The following is a 13,440-nucleotide window of genomic DNA, read 5'->3' as shown; positions in this document are numbered from 1 at the left end:
CGAGCAGCAGAGAGGGGGGTGAGAGGTGGCGGTGGTGTGATTCATACAGATCATCAACAGTTCTCCCCATGAGAGGATGACAGCGCGTCACGTGCTGCCTTCACGTGCTCCTCGGAAATGTCTAAATCCAAGTGCATCTATTGCTTTTGTTCAGTAATAACAGCAAAATTGACCCAATAATTACACTATGTATGTTGTTGGGAAGTATAAGTCAAGCTGTACTAGCATTTTGAGCGCTACCCTCAAACTCATGTTTCTGATCTATTTATAGACCTGCAGCAGCGACAACTTTCCCCATGATTAAAATCCGAGAGTCCCATAACTTCTACATTATAAAGCATTTTGATTCCCTGGTATATTCATAGTTTTCATACTATTTCACATCTTGGCCTTTGGAAATATTATTTTTTTCTTAGTTGGAATATCACCAAAGAAGGGAAATACATAACCTACAAATAATAATTTTGTTCTTTCTGTTTAGGATGAGAGCTCGGGTGGTTACGCTAAAAATAACGGCTGTGTTGAAGGCAGCTGTAGGTCAGTGTTGGCATTAAGACTGCTGAGTGCAAGTAAAACAGAATAAGACCAGAAACTAAAAGAGTTCACCTTCAAAATAAAATATCATAACTCTAGAAATCAGTCTGTTGAATTTGTTTTGTTTTTCAAAGAGAAAGCTGGATTATCAAGTGGGCAAAGTGTGCAGCTGCTTTACAGCCCCAGAAATAAATAGTCCTAGGTTCACTGTGTGTCTGCTGGTTTGGGTGAATTGAAAATGTGTTATAGAACATGCATTAACAATTAAGAGTCCTGTACTCTTGTGGACCTGTCTTACAAAGGATTCCTGCATTTAAGATTTTTAGTTGATATTGTTCTCACATGGTGCATATTCTTTCATTAAGTTGTATTTAATCAAATTACCTCAAAGAAAACCTAAAGGGCTAAACTGCTTATTCCAGAAGGAATAGCGGAGTTGAGAAATTAAGTAGCAAGCAAGTATTTGCCTGAGGCCACTTTAAAGGCATCATCAGCTGCATGTGTATTTAAGTCAACCATGTTTCGCTCAACTCAGCTGAACAATGAGCAGGTATACGGGGAGTTATGATCGGTCATGTGGCCGTCCTGGTTGTTGTTGCAGTCCAGTGTCTTGTAAACCCACATGGGCTGAGCACCATTTGTTGTTGGACACTCAAACGAACAAATCCATCGATAAATTATAGATGCAGGTTTTCTTTATTTTTGTGACCATATTTTTATTGGTTCACCTGTTTTCCTACTTTTACATTAATTTCGAAGGATACATTATATACATGAAACATCAAGTTACTGAAATATTGTGTATGACAGTGCATACCACATAGCAATATGAAAAAATACAATACATGGTGTGAATAATACAGAAAAATAATGTCTGTTATGCTCTAGCCAAAACTTTAAAATAAAATAAAATTGGAGTTTTATTTTGAAATCAGTGAGCGGAAGCGGCGTCGTCGCTGTTCTATGTCGCTTGACACCTGTGTAAAGGCGATGCAGTGGACTCACAGGCCGCCAGGAGAGACTCTGCATTTCAAGGAATACAGCCTGCTAGACACAATGGTGGGAAACGATTGGATACAACAGATGTTGAATAAAGAAAACACACGCTTTACGGACCGGACCGAGTGTGTTTGGAGTCACCCGGCTCAAATATCTGCTTCCTCATCCCCAGTCTCTGGACATCGGTAGCCGACTTGCCCCGGCTTGCTAGCCAGCAGTCCTTCCCAAAAATCTGTGCTCCAGAATCACGGATCTCGTCTGTTTTTAGTTTTTTTAAATAGCGTCACGAAAGCCATGAAGCATCAAACGGAGCTGACTCGAGCATATGACGCCCGTTTTCTTTCATTAAAGTAAATGCATGACCCGCTAGTCCTCAAATCTGACCGCTAGGTCCACGCTAGCATCCTCTGGAGTCGGATGGACGCGCGGCGCACGCACAGCATCCTCGCCGGTGACTCGTTCAAGCCCGTGCTTTCCGCTGCTGCTGCACCGGAATGCTAACTAACGAGGAAGTGGCTTTAACATGACGAGGAACGTTTTGCATCTCAACCGCTCACGGCTGTCCGGTGCCACACAGACATTTATCCGATGCCACATGTAATGACCGTCCCGGGCTCGCGCCATGTACGTGGCTGGCCGTGTCTGTCTCCAGCCTCGCGGATGACACTCGCACAGGTACCGGCGGTCGAGAGCAAACAGCGGAGGCGCTGATCACACCATCGCCGGGTATAGTGCTGAGAGACTTGGACGTGGGCTCGCTAGCGCCAAATCTACGAGGCTAACAGCACAATATAGTAACCCTAAAAAGAAACACCAATGGTGTCCCACAAGGTTTTCGTGGCAATAATCTTATTGTATGTATATATAGCTGTACAGTCTATTTTTTACTTTTTCGGCGGCGTCCTTTTAACGTTCTTGTTTGCTATGGCATATTTAAATGGACCCAGGCTCCTGGACTGGACGAGTTCACCTCCACATCTTCAATTTAACAAATACGTCCTAACGGGGTACCGGCCGATCTCCTCTGTGCACGACTGCATCAGGAGCCTGTTTTACCTGCACAATGAACTCGGAAACATATACACTCACGGTGAGTAGAGAAGCGCGGATTGCTTAGTCAGCAGGTGTGACTGTAGCCCACAGACAGTGAACAGACTGTGCAGATACTGTACCTGCAGCAGGATGCACTGAAGCCCGGACGATACGCATCCAGGTGTCCATACATGACTCAAACCTCTTAATTGTGATATGTTTCAGCTAAATTCATATTTGAATAATTTGTCTTAATGGTGAAAAGGTGAATTTCTTTTTTTTGTCAACTGGGAATATTAAAATATATAAGCCTGTTTTAGTTTATAAATATATTGAAGCAAATCAGAAAACACCAGCAACTTGTATTTATGGTTGTGTAGTGTTTTCCCATGTATTTAACTGTCAAGTGATAGCAAGTTGGTTTTGGTGACATTTACATTATGAAGTAATTGTACATAACTCACTCCACTACATTTTAGAGGGAAACACTAATGTATTCATCCACAAAATGAATGTAATTGAGTCATTGATACTGTTTACTCGATGAAACTGATGCCAATCACAAGTTCCCAGAGAACAAGTAGATGTCTTCAAATACCTTGTTTAGTTTTGTTGTTTTGTATAAAACAGTCCAAAACCCAACGATCTTCAGATTTCAGTACATGACCAACAAAGAGCTGGAAAACAGGAACTAGAGTGTTTTGATTGAAAAATGACTGAAACGATTAATCACAATAGTTGCAGTGTTTCCACTAATCGATTAATAGAGCCCTATAATTTCGTTAAAATTTAGATGTAGGTAGAAGTTACTTTTTCTAACCTCGTGTGAAGCCAATGCGGAAGTGTTTACCAATGAACATTCTCTCTACTGACCAGCAGGGGGCGACTCCTCTGGTTGCAAAAACAAGTCAGATTGTATAGAAGTCTATGAGAAAATGACTACTTCTACTTCTCACTTGATTTATTCCCTCAGTAAACATTGTAAACATGAATTGATGCTCTCAGTCTCTAGTTTAAAGTCTTCTTCAATACAGCATGATGTTCATTTATTAAACTATGTTCCATTTAGAGTGACACAGACCATAAAGCAGAGTGTGCTTTAGGGCGGGCTTACTGTGATTGACAGGTCTCTACTAGAGCCATACACGGCGTCTCTACGTGACTCCTCTATATTCCAAATATGGTAACATCCGTTCATCGGTTGCAAAAAAAAACCAAGGTGGCGACGGCTGTATTCCAAGATGGCGACGGCCAAATCACCAAACTCAAGGCTTCAAAACAGCCATCCACACACCAATGGTGACATCACGATGACCACGTCTATGTTCTAACCTAACGAAAACACGGTTCTTAGTTTCAGGAGATTAGAATATTATATTCCATTTCTGCCAATTAATCCCCCTACATGTTACACACTGTTCCTTTAACTATAAAATGGTCTTTAAGCCAAATTGAACAGCTCTGTCGGTCCGGTACGAATAAACTGCCATCAGAATACATCTGTACATCAGAATACATCTGTACATCAGAATACATCTGTACATCAGAGTACATCTGTACATCAGAATACATCTGTACATCAGAGCACATCTGTACATCAGAATACATCTGTACATCAGAGCACATCTGTACATCAGAGTACATCCTACATCAGAGTCCATCAGAATACATCCTACAGTCGTAACAGAGTGCAGGACATCATCTGTGTGTTCACAGACTTTGGAGAATCTGACAATTCCTCATTCTGTAGGTCAGCACTTCACTTCCAGCAGCCGGCAGTCACATAATGAACTGCAGCAGTGCTCACCAGGGAAGTGTCCCTGGAAGTCTGTATTACACGACTCCAGTGACGTCAGCTGAGCGTGTGACCTCACATACATCAGCGCCTATATAAAGCAGCAACGTTTCATTTTTTCCAAATGTAGAAGCAGTGAGGCAGAGCTGTGCTTGTGACGAAGGTGGAATATTGTTGTTTCCTGTTGTAACATTTCAGGTAAAGTTTCACGAGCTGGTTTGTTTTGCATATAAACTGAAAACATCCTGCCTGCAGCTCGGCAGCCGTTCACGCCTTCAGAGAAAGAAGTCCTCTCTTCTGTATTCAACGCCGAGTGGGGCTGAGAATGGCCGGTCAGCTGAGGGCGAGTGGGGGGGGGGAGCAGAGATAGCACATTTAAAATAGATGTTACAGTAGAAGGCATGGCCAGTATCACCTGGCCAGGACAAATGCCTCGACATTGGGAATGGCAGAGTGAGCAAAAAACAAGAAGGGCAAGACAGAGCAATATGTGTGTGGTAGAGCAATAAATGATCGCAACACCTGTGTGAGGATCACATTTCAAGGTCTCTCCCTTGCCCAATAGAGGAACTTACATTGGAGCTACATTACCTACATATGCAACCTTTTGTTGCGTCGTTATAAGAATTTACTGTACTGATGTGTTTGTGCCAATCATGTAGGTTTCCGCTCTGCTCCACATTATTCTTGCTGGTGTCTGCGGACACTCTGCACAGTTGGAAGCCATTCACAGCATCTCGCCTTTGTACAGTTTGAAGAATAACGCCCACGTGTTTGTGAAAGTCCTTCGCCAGATAATCCATCACAATAAACATGGCACCTTCATTTGGCTTTGTCAAAGTTTCTGTGGTTTTTATACAGGCGTGCACTTAGCTCAGGCATTGTTTACTTTCAATCGCCTACAGTAAATAATCCTTCAAAATAATGGCTCATGCTTTAAAAATGTTACCGTTCAAATATGTAACGACATATAGAAGACATATTATAATGATTCTAAATGTGTACATTGTGTACAACACATTTTCAAAGTGTCGCAGGTTGTTGAGCCTTCCCAGGAGCGACACAAAAGCTCTAAGCTTAATTACATCACCGGTAAAAGCGACTCTAACAACCTGTTCCGTCTCTGTCTCTCTGCCCTTCCCTCTGCAGGCATCCCTTTGGTCTGCTTTCTGGTGCTGCTGCCTCTCAACATCCCCTGGTCTCAGATCAGCGTCACGTGGTTGGGCGTGGTGCACTTCCTGGCTTGCCTGTCGCCCCAGCTGGGCTCTGTGCTCTACCACCTCTTCATGAACCACGAGGGAGGCGAGCCCGTCTACCACACCCTCCTCAAACTCGACGTGTGTGGAATCTGCATGATCAACACGTTGGGTAAGTCTTCCGGAAGCTCACCAGGTTTCTTCACCGTTCATCATTTGGGATTGTTTGTCAGCCCGCCTTCTGTAATTGATGCTCTGTTTACTTTGAATGGGGGAACTTTTCTTCATTGACTGTCAGTGATTTACAGGGCAGTGGTTTGCTTAGAGATGCACGTAAAAGCTTCAAAAGCCACGAGAGGGTTATCTAGTGATTCTATGTTGTCAAACTCATTTCATTCTGGTGACTCATTTCTGAGTGTCAGGACAAAATCCTGCAGCACTCTACTGCTGTCACTTGTTTAATACTTGATGCAGAGTCCATTATTTTTTAATAATCTTCTTGTCAGTGTTGTCTGACTCCACTGAAGACTTATAGCGACAACCTATTCATGAAATCACAAAGTAACTCATCATAAAGAATATTTTGGCAGGACGAGTCTCGGGCTGCAACTAACGATTCACTATTAGCCTTGTTTATGTTAAATATCGTATAAAAAGGACCAACACTATTCCCTAGAGCTCAAGGTGACTTCTTCAAATGATTCACTTTGTTTGAAAAACAGTCCAAAACCCAAAGATATTCATTCTCTATGATGTAGATCGGAGAAAACCAGCAAATCCTCATTTCAGATGATGGAATATTGCAGATGACTGATTAATTGTCTGTTGATCGGCTAATAGAATAATTGAGTTCTAGATGAGTCCATTAAAACAGAACTGTTTTCAGTCTACGTAGTCGGGGCTCCTCTGCTGAACACAAAGAGCTCTCTATATGGACTTGATGTGTTTTTTTCCTCATTTCAGTAAATGTTCCCGCTGCTGAAACGTTTCACCAAAGTTACCACATCTGGAAAGCTTTGTTTCATAAAGAGCTTCCACATCACCTTCACACGAGTCAACATAGTCAGGCAGCAACTGAAACACCCCCCCCCCCCCCCCCCCATAGAGCTGTGTCACACTCCGCTCAAACACTTTGACGTTGTGCGCTGTGACTTGCTCCAGGTGTTACATTGCTGCTGAGTTGGGCATCATCAGCGTTCCACCTCTCTGCTGACGCTCCTCTGTGTGTTTTCTTGTCTCAGGGGCGCTGCCCATCGTCTACAGCACGCTGCTGTGCTACCCGTTCATCCGCACCGTGGCCCTGCTGGTCTACATCCTGCTGTCCAGCCACGCCATCTACTGCGCCGTCACGGCTCGGAGCAGCGTTCGCCGGCTGCGATCCTTCGCCTGGCAGGTGGTGTTCCGCTTCTCCTTCTTCCTGCTGCGCTGGGCGGGCGTGGGCGGCGGCAGCCCCACCTCGTTACGCCACTTCCTCACGATGGATGCGCTGGCCGTGCTGGGCGGGGTCATCAACATCACGCGCATCCCGGAGCGCTTCCGCCCGGGCCTCTTTGACTACTGGTGCAACAGCCACCAGATCATGCATGTGCTGGTGGTAGGCTCCATCCTGTACCTGCACTGGGGCGTGCTGGACGACCTGCTGTGGATCAACAGCTACAACTGTTCCTCAGACTGACCCCCGATGCCTCACAAGGAGCACTTTGCTGCGAGGTTAAAGGACCTCTGAGGGGAGGGGGGTGTCTGCAGAGGGAAGGGGGAGGGAGGGGAAATCGGAGAACCGATGCGGTGAGGTGAGACAATATGTTGTCCGTGCATGTGTTCACCTCGTGTGCTCAAACTCAGAATGTCCATATCTACGTCCATCTTGGTACTTTGTGCGAATGCAGGCAAAAGTATGTCAAGTAACACGCACAAGCATTTTGACTCTGTCGGTCTCCGTAAACATGGACGCACAGGTGTATGCGGACACACACTCACACATACACAGCAAAATGAAAACGTTTTGAACACTAAAAAAAGTCTTAACAAAAGGCTCAAGTAAAAGGTACCGTAAGTTTCATGCCTTTACTTAACAACAGAAGTTTTACCTGAGCATTAGTCCATGTGGTTGGTTAAGACAGTTTGTGGCGAGAAGATATCACATGCTGAAGTCCTCAGATGTCACTGTTGCTACCTATGCAGCACATCCACATCTCAACTCATCGCGCACACACACTCAGACACCCTCGCACCTATATTTTTATACTACATGTACATACTGTCAGTGCGGCACAAAGCACTTATAGAGTCTTCACTGAGTTTCACTGGACTGGTTCTGTCCCCGCTTCCCTGTGTTTTGCCGCTGCCTCTTTCTTTATGTGTGTGTCAAACTGATTCGTCTTCACTGTCACAAGATGACGAGGAGATGAAGGCGGGTGAGGGGTTCATTCCTGAGCGTGCTAGCACACTTGAGTTTACGTGCTTCATGTGGCTCGTACCACACATTGCGATCATGTTTCCGTTTCACCTGAGCTCAGTGCCACTGAAATTGAGGCTTTTTTTTTTTTGCCTCCCATTGTAAGGGAGAACGTCGTCACTATTTTATTTTATGGAAGATGAGGTTGTTTAATTTTTAACTTATAAATGAATTGCTGAGTTTAACATTTTGTTCTGCAGAAAGGCCATTTTAAAATGAATGATTAAGATATCTTAAATGTAATTATGAGTTCCTAAACAATTGGACCTTCAGACAAACTACAGATCAAAAAGACCTGCTTATTGGCACAATATGCACAAAACACTGTAATGAAACACATGTATATAATATTCATTGAGTTGTATTTATTTGCGGATACAGGTAACATTATGTTTCCGTCAGCTGCCTAAACTGTTTACGTTGTTGCTGTGCAGGATCACAGGCTGACAGATCAAGTTAGAGGCCAGAGAAAATCCCAAGGATTAGCTCCTCATATTCTGCCCACACTCTTCTTTCTCCCGCGATTTTTGACTTCTCGCTCACTCACTAATAATGTATAAAAAGTCTGTAGGCTTTGCCCTTCACATAACATTAATAATCAATAAGAAAAACAACATTGTGTGAGATTAGAAACCCGTGCAGCACCCTTCTAAAGATGCTATTTATGTCAAATATTCTCTGTTTTTAATGAACATGGTTTTGCTGTATTTGGATGTCTATTTGTACATTAACTCTAGATGTTGATGATTTATAAACGTCAGTCATTACTGCCACAGAATGGTGCACGTTATTGCCATTATTTATGCTTTCTTTTTAAAGGTTCGACACTTTGTGTCTTTTTACAGTTGCACTTTATTAAGCCGGCCTCGCCAAACAGGAATGAACCCCTGTGCCCTCGTGTCGTGCATCGGCCTCACCGGTCCTGTGTGAATGTCCTTGATTGTATTGCACACTGTTCTTCTGTGGTATTTCAGTCTGTTCCTTCATGCTCAACACTAGGCACTCCTTACTTTCTGAATAACATTGCACTTGACATGCCAACAGTCGCAGCCGCCCATTGACTATAGTTGCCAATCCCGTCAGACCCTCTTCACATGCCTGAGGTGTAGCACGTCGTCTGCTTCCTGTGCTAACACTGACTCATCGGTGATGAAGGATTTCCCACAGTAGTAATCACGTACACTAGCCTCAGACTGCGTCCCCCCCCACCACCCCTCTCTTTTCCTCCACACAGAGTCAGATACTTATGTCTGCCAGCCTCACGCTGACACAGCGGTTATTAACGAAGATGACTTTGGTACAATGTAAAAGCTGACACTAATGTATTATTGGACATTGAATGAAACTGATGACAATGCATGAAAGCAGGTATAAAACAGGCACTGATGTCTCCTCGTGTTAGCTAATCGTTTGTTCAACGTAGCCATCCACAGACCACGTCACTCACTCCTAAAAATGACCGTGTGAGTAGTGTGTGTGTGTGTGTGTGTGTGGGAGGGGGGGGGGTTGAACGGATCAGATCATAGAGACGTCACTATCAAAGAAACTGCACTGCTCATCGTTCTCAAAAGGGCTTTGGATTAAAGTAAATTACAATTCTGAAACGTATTTTAAAGTCCATATAAATAGTGTAAATACATGTATGTAGATCATATATCCATGCAGTGCAAACGATATACAGATTCATTTTTGATAGCTACACAATATGTTGTGGGAATAAAATATAGCATCAGAAGGAATGGGATTCATGGTTTGCCACATAGAAGCTGCTGAGAGGGCCGCGGCTCGGAGCGGTGCTTCAGATTAATATCGAAGACGTGCGTTTAGCTGCGTCCGTATGTACGTGAACAACACGGAGGGAAATAAATACTGGAATTGGTTTCAGTGCTAATGTAGAGTTGTTTGACCTTTTGTGACCCTAACTAAGAATGTTTTTGATCATTTAAATGTAACCACTTTTTCTAGATGCGTGGGAAAGACGGATTTGAATCTTGGCGGGCATGTGAATACCTCGTGACTGTACCACTGGTCTCTCTATGCATTATCAGCCGAAGGATATGCAACAGTGAAGTCGATATGTGTTCGTTGAATCAGCCCTCTGCTCCGCTGTCACGGAGGGCTTCGCTCCAACATCCTGGGTCTCCCACTTCTCAGGGTGCCATAAAAGTAGCTGTAACATCCAAGGCCTGACCTCTGCAGTCTGAAACATGGCTGCGAGACTTTCATCCGCCTCCACCGGCCCTCTTTGTCCACTCTGTTCATGCTGTGAACTGGGTCACAGACTGGACAGAAGGGAGGCAAAAGGTGGAAAGGGAGTATTTCTCCCAAAACCATGTTACATGAGTGGAACCTGGCCAGAAATATTGGGCCTCGTCCTTTTGTCTGTATGTAAAATGAAAAAAAAACAACGAGATGATGTATGAACACATCACTAACGAAACAAAATTAATTTTTTAATACAACACAGGTGCCGGATAGCCTGTTTATGACCTGTTTATAATGGACTACCTGTATTGTTATATACTGATTATTCTGATTACTGTTATTCTGTGGATCCTAACCATGACACTGGTCTGTGTACAGATAACGAGACAAGCCCTTCCCTTTAGGATGAAGGGAGCTTTCTGGAGGGTCTGTCTGTTATCATCTCTTCACATCTGCAACTTCGTGGCTTTTTAAAACTGACAACGGAGTAAGTGTGGCTCCATCTAGTGGAGGTGCGTATGCACTGATGCAGGCATTACTGTAGCTACACTGCAGGCAAAGGAAAACAACTGACAGTTTATACTGTCTGCGCTGGTTTGCAGTCATTCTCCTGGGTTGTTTATTTATATTTCCAGACCATGTATGTTCACGTGTGTGTACAAGCTCTCCAGCAGAACCCATGCAAGCATGAAATCTGTATGTTGTCAGATTTGCTTTCTCCCTTTGCACTGATGGGGAGCCGACTGCGTCCCCAGAGAGTGCCTCATTATCCAGTCTGTGCTTGCAAATGAATGTGCACGAACGCAGACACAGTTTGTTCTGTGCTGTAGTTCACGCATCTGTCCAACATCAGTGTCCTGTGTAACAGACAGGCTCTCACACTCCTCTGTCTCCAGCAACGATTGTGCAATAAACTCAAGTCTATATTTTTAAAACTGCCTATAGACCATCTCTTTCATCCATGTTACTGTTGTTTAGGTGTGTGTGTGTGTGTGTGTGTGTGTTTGTTTGCTTTTGTATTTCTGTGTTTGTGAGGAACAGTTTAAGTTTTAGGAGTATAAAGTGAGGAGATTATGGCTAGACTGGATGGATTTTTACTTCCATCCCAATCTCACAAAAGAGCTCCTGGCCCGTCCCAAACCCAATGACAGAGAAAATAAGTTGTTGTCCGACCCCAATCTCTGTCCATTCCTGTGTTTATTCATATTAGAACTGCATATTTATATACTTAAACTGACTTTTTTTTATTATAATTCTGGTCCCACTCGCTCCCACGGACTCTTTTTCCCGTCCCAGTCACGTGATGAATCATGAAATCAACTCCCATCTTGTGACCTGCCAGATTTCCAAAAATAGATATAGATTTAGAGATATCATTGTGATGAATGGTGCCAAATTACATTCAGGTTTATTACAGCTCGACTAAAACGGTTTTATTCGGTCAGCTCTGTGACAAAAGCTTTGTAAAAACTTATCTGTTCATATAATAGAATACGTTTCACTTTAAATGTAACGTTGTCGAAAGGTCATTTCATTAATGTTACTGGAACCTGGATGCTTTTTGATGACTGGGCGTGTTTGAGGCTCTGATTGGAGTCAAACCTGACAACACTGGGCGAGGTAATGCATTATGTCAGTCAGGATCGAATGTCCCAATGATAGAAGGAACGTCTGAAAAAGCAAAGATAACTGACTTCAGCTCTTTGAGTAGTAAACCAGGACAAGACCTTGTTCGTGGGATAGATTATAAACAGACGTGTTCATAAATCTCGACTCTCTACAGGGGGTCAAATACTGTAAAACTGTCCCGAGGCATGATGAGGACTCAAGCGCAGACAGTCAGGTGGAGTGAAAAAAGGGTTTTAATGAATAACCAAACACAAACAGGGAATCCAAGGACAAGGGGGGGAATCCGGCAGGAAGAGGCAGACTGGGAAACAGGACCAGCAAAACGGGCGGTATAGGTAGGAACACAAACAATGATCTGGCAGTGTGTGTGTGAGGCAGGGGTTTACATAGTGAAGGAGGCAGCGTGAGCAGGTGAGAGCAATGAGCTGAGTGTGACTGGCAGGTGCACTGAATGAACTGATTAGGTGAGCGAAAGGTGGGAAAAAACTAGATAGACGTGGCAGAGCTGTGACAAAAACAGGTTTAGGTTAATGTTAGGCCAAAGGCTGTGGATGGTCTTGTAGTTTTGATGGGTGAGGGTAGGGGTTGGGGGGGGGGGTAGGAAATGCATTGTGTGTGTGTGTGCATGTGTAATAAGTGTTGAATGACCTCACTACAATAGAAAGAAATGACTTGACCTCATCTATTCAAGGAGGAGATGAGATCAGAGCTTGTTACACAGGACGGTTCACGCTTTTATAGGTTACAGCTCAGGGTGAGGGGTTGAAACAGGTGTTTCAGCAACTAAGCATTATGTGTCCTTAAAGTTTAGTGTCTTGCAAGAGACGGACATCAATTTCACTTTTCAGAACCAGAGGTTGCTGCCTGTTAAGACTCCAAATACACTGGATCCTGTATTTCCCATCATGCAACTCAATAGTGCTCTTTCCTGACTGACTTCAGGCTTTCCAAAGCTGATTCCTCAGCCAGAGTACGGTACGGTACAGTAACACTAGTTAACTAATCGCCATGAGGGAAATTGATGTAGTGTGTCTTTACATTAAAACTGGCTTAAGTATTAGAACAAGTGTAATATTGGTTAAATTGTGGGATTTTTAGATATAAACTCCTCACAAATACTGCTCAAAATGAGATAAATCAAGAAGGGTCAAATAAAGTATCTCCTTTTTCCACAGTAGACTACCAGTATATCATTTAAATTGATACAAACAAACTCTTTGGGTGAATACAGATAATCAGGAGTAAAAGTGCTTCAGGATCATTGATTCTTGACAGTTTCACAGGCGTCTCATCAAAACTGTTCCTCTCACATTTCAGGGTAGACTGCACCTTCAGCTCTCAACTGTACTTCTCAGCAGTGCATCACTTCGGTCTGGAGCTTCCGTGACCTGGTAATGCAATTTTCAGAAATCTAGGGATTACAAACAATCTACAGACAGTCACACAGCGTGCACTTTCCTGACATTTGAATCTTGATATACTCCTACACAAGACCTCATGAAACTCCCACCGCCTTCCCCTTCATGCGGCCTTCTTCGGTTTTTCAACCCTGAACTGTCAAACGAGACACCTCCCACTTCCACCTTCATCTGAAG

General features: G+C 43.6%; 1 protein-coding gene across 1 annotated transcript; it reads left to right on the top strand.

The window, feature by feature from the left end:
• Positions 1-2,442: 2,442 nt before the first annotated feature.
• Positions 2,443-7,231, top strand: paqr4a (progestin and adipoQ receptor family member IVa; the record flags this gene model as incomplete). Its single annotated transcript, XM_079282716.1, has 3 exons — positions 2,443-2,623; positions 5,510-5,728; positions 6,798-7,231. Exons 1-3 carry the CDS (start codon positions 2,458-2,460, stop codon positions 7,229-7,231), a joined length of 819 nt encoding a protein of 272 aa, XP_079138842.1. The 5' UTR covers positions 2,443-2,457.
• Positions 7,232-13,440: the final 6,209 nt, after the last annotated feature.

The sequence above is a fragment of the Melanostigma gelatinosum genome (assembly GCF_949748355.1).
Source record: "Melanostigma gelatinosum genome assembly, chromosome: 13".
Lineage (NCBI taxonomy): Eukaryota > Metazoa > Chordata > Actinopteri > Perciformes > Zoarcidae > Melanostigma > Melanostigma gelatinosum.
The sequence above is the reverse complement of the archived record's forward strand: the minus strand, read 5'-3'. Positions and strand labels throughout refer to the sequence as shown.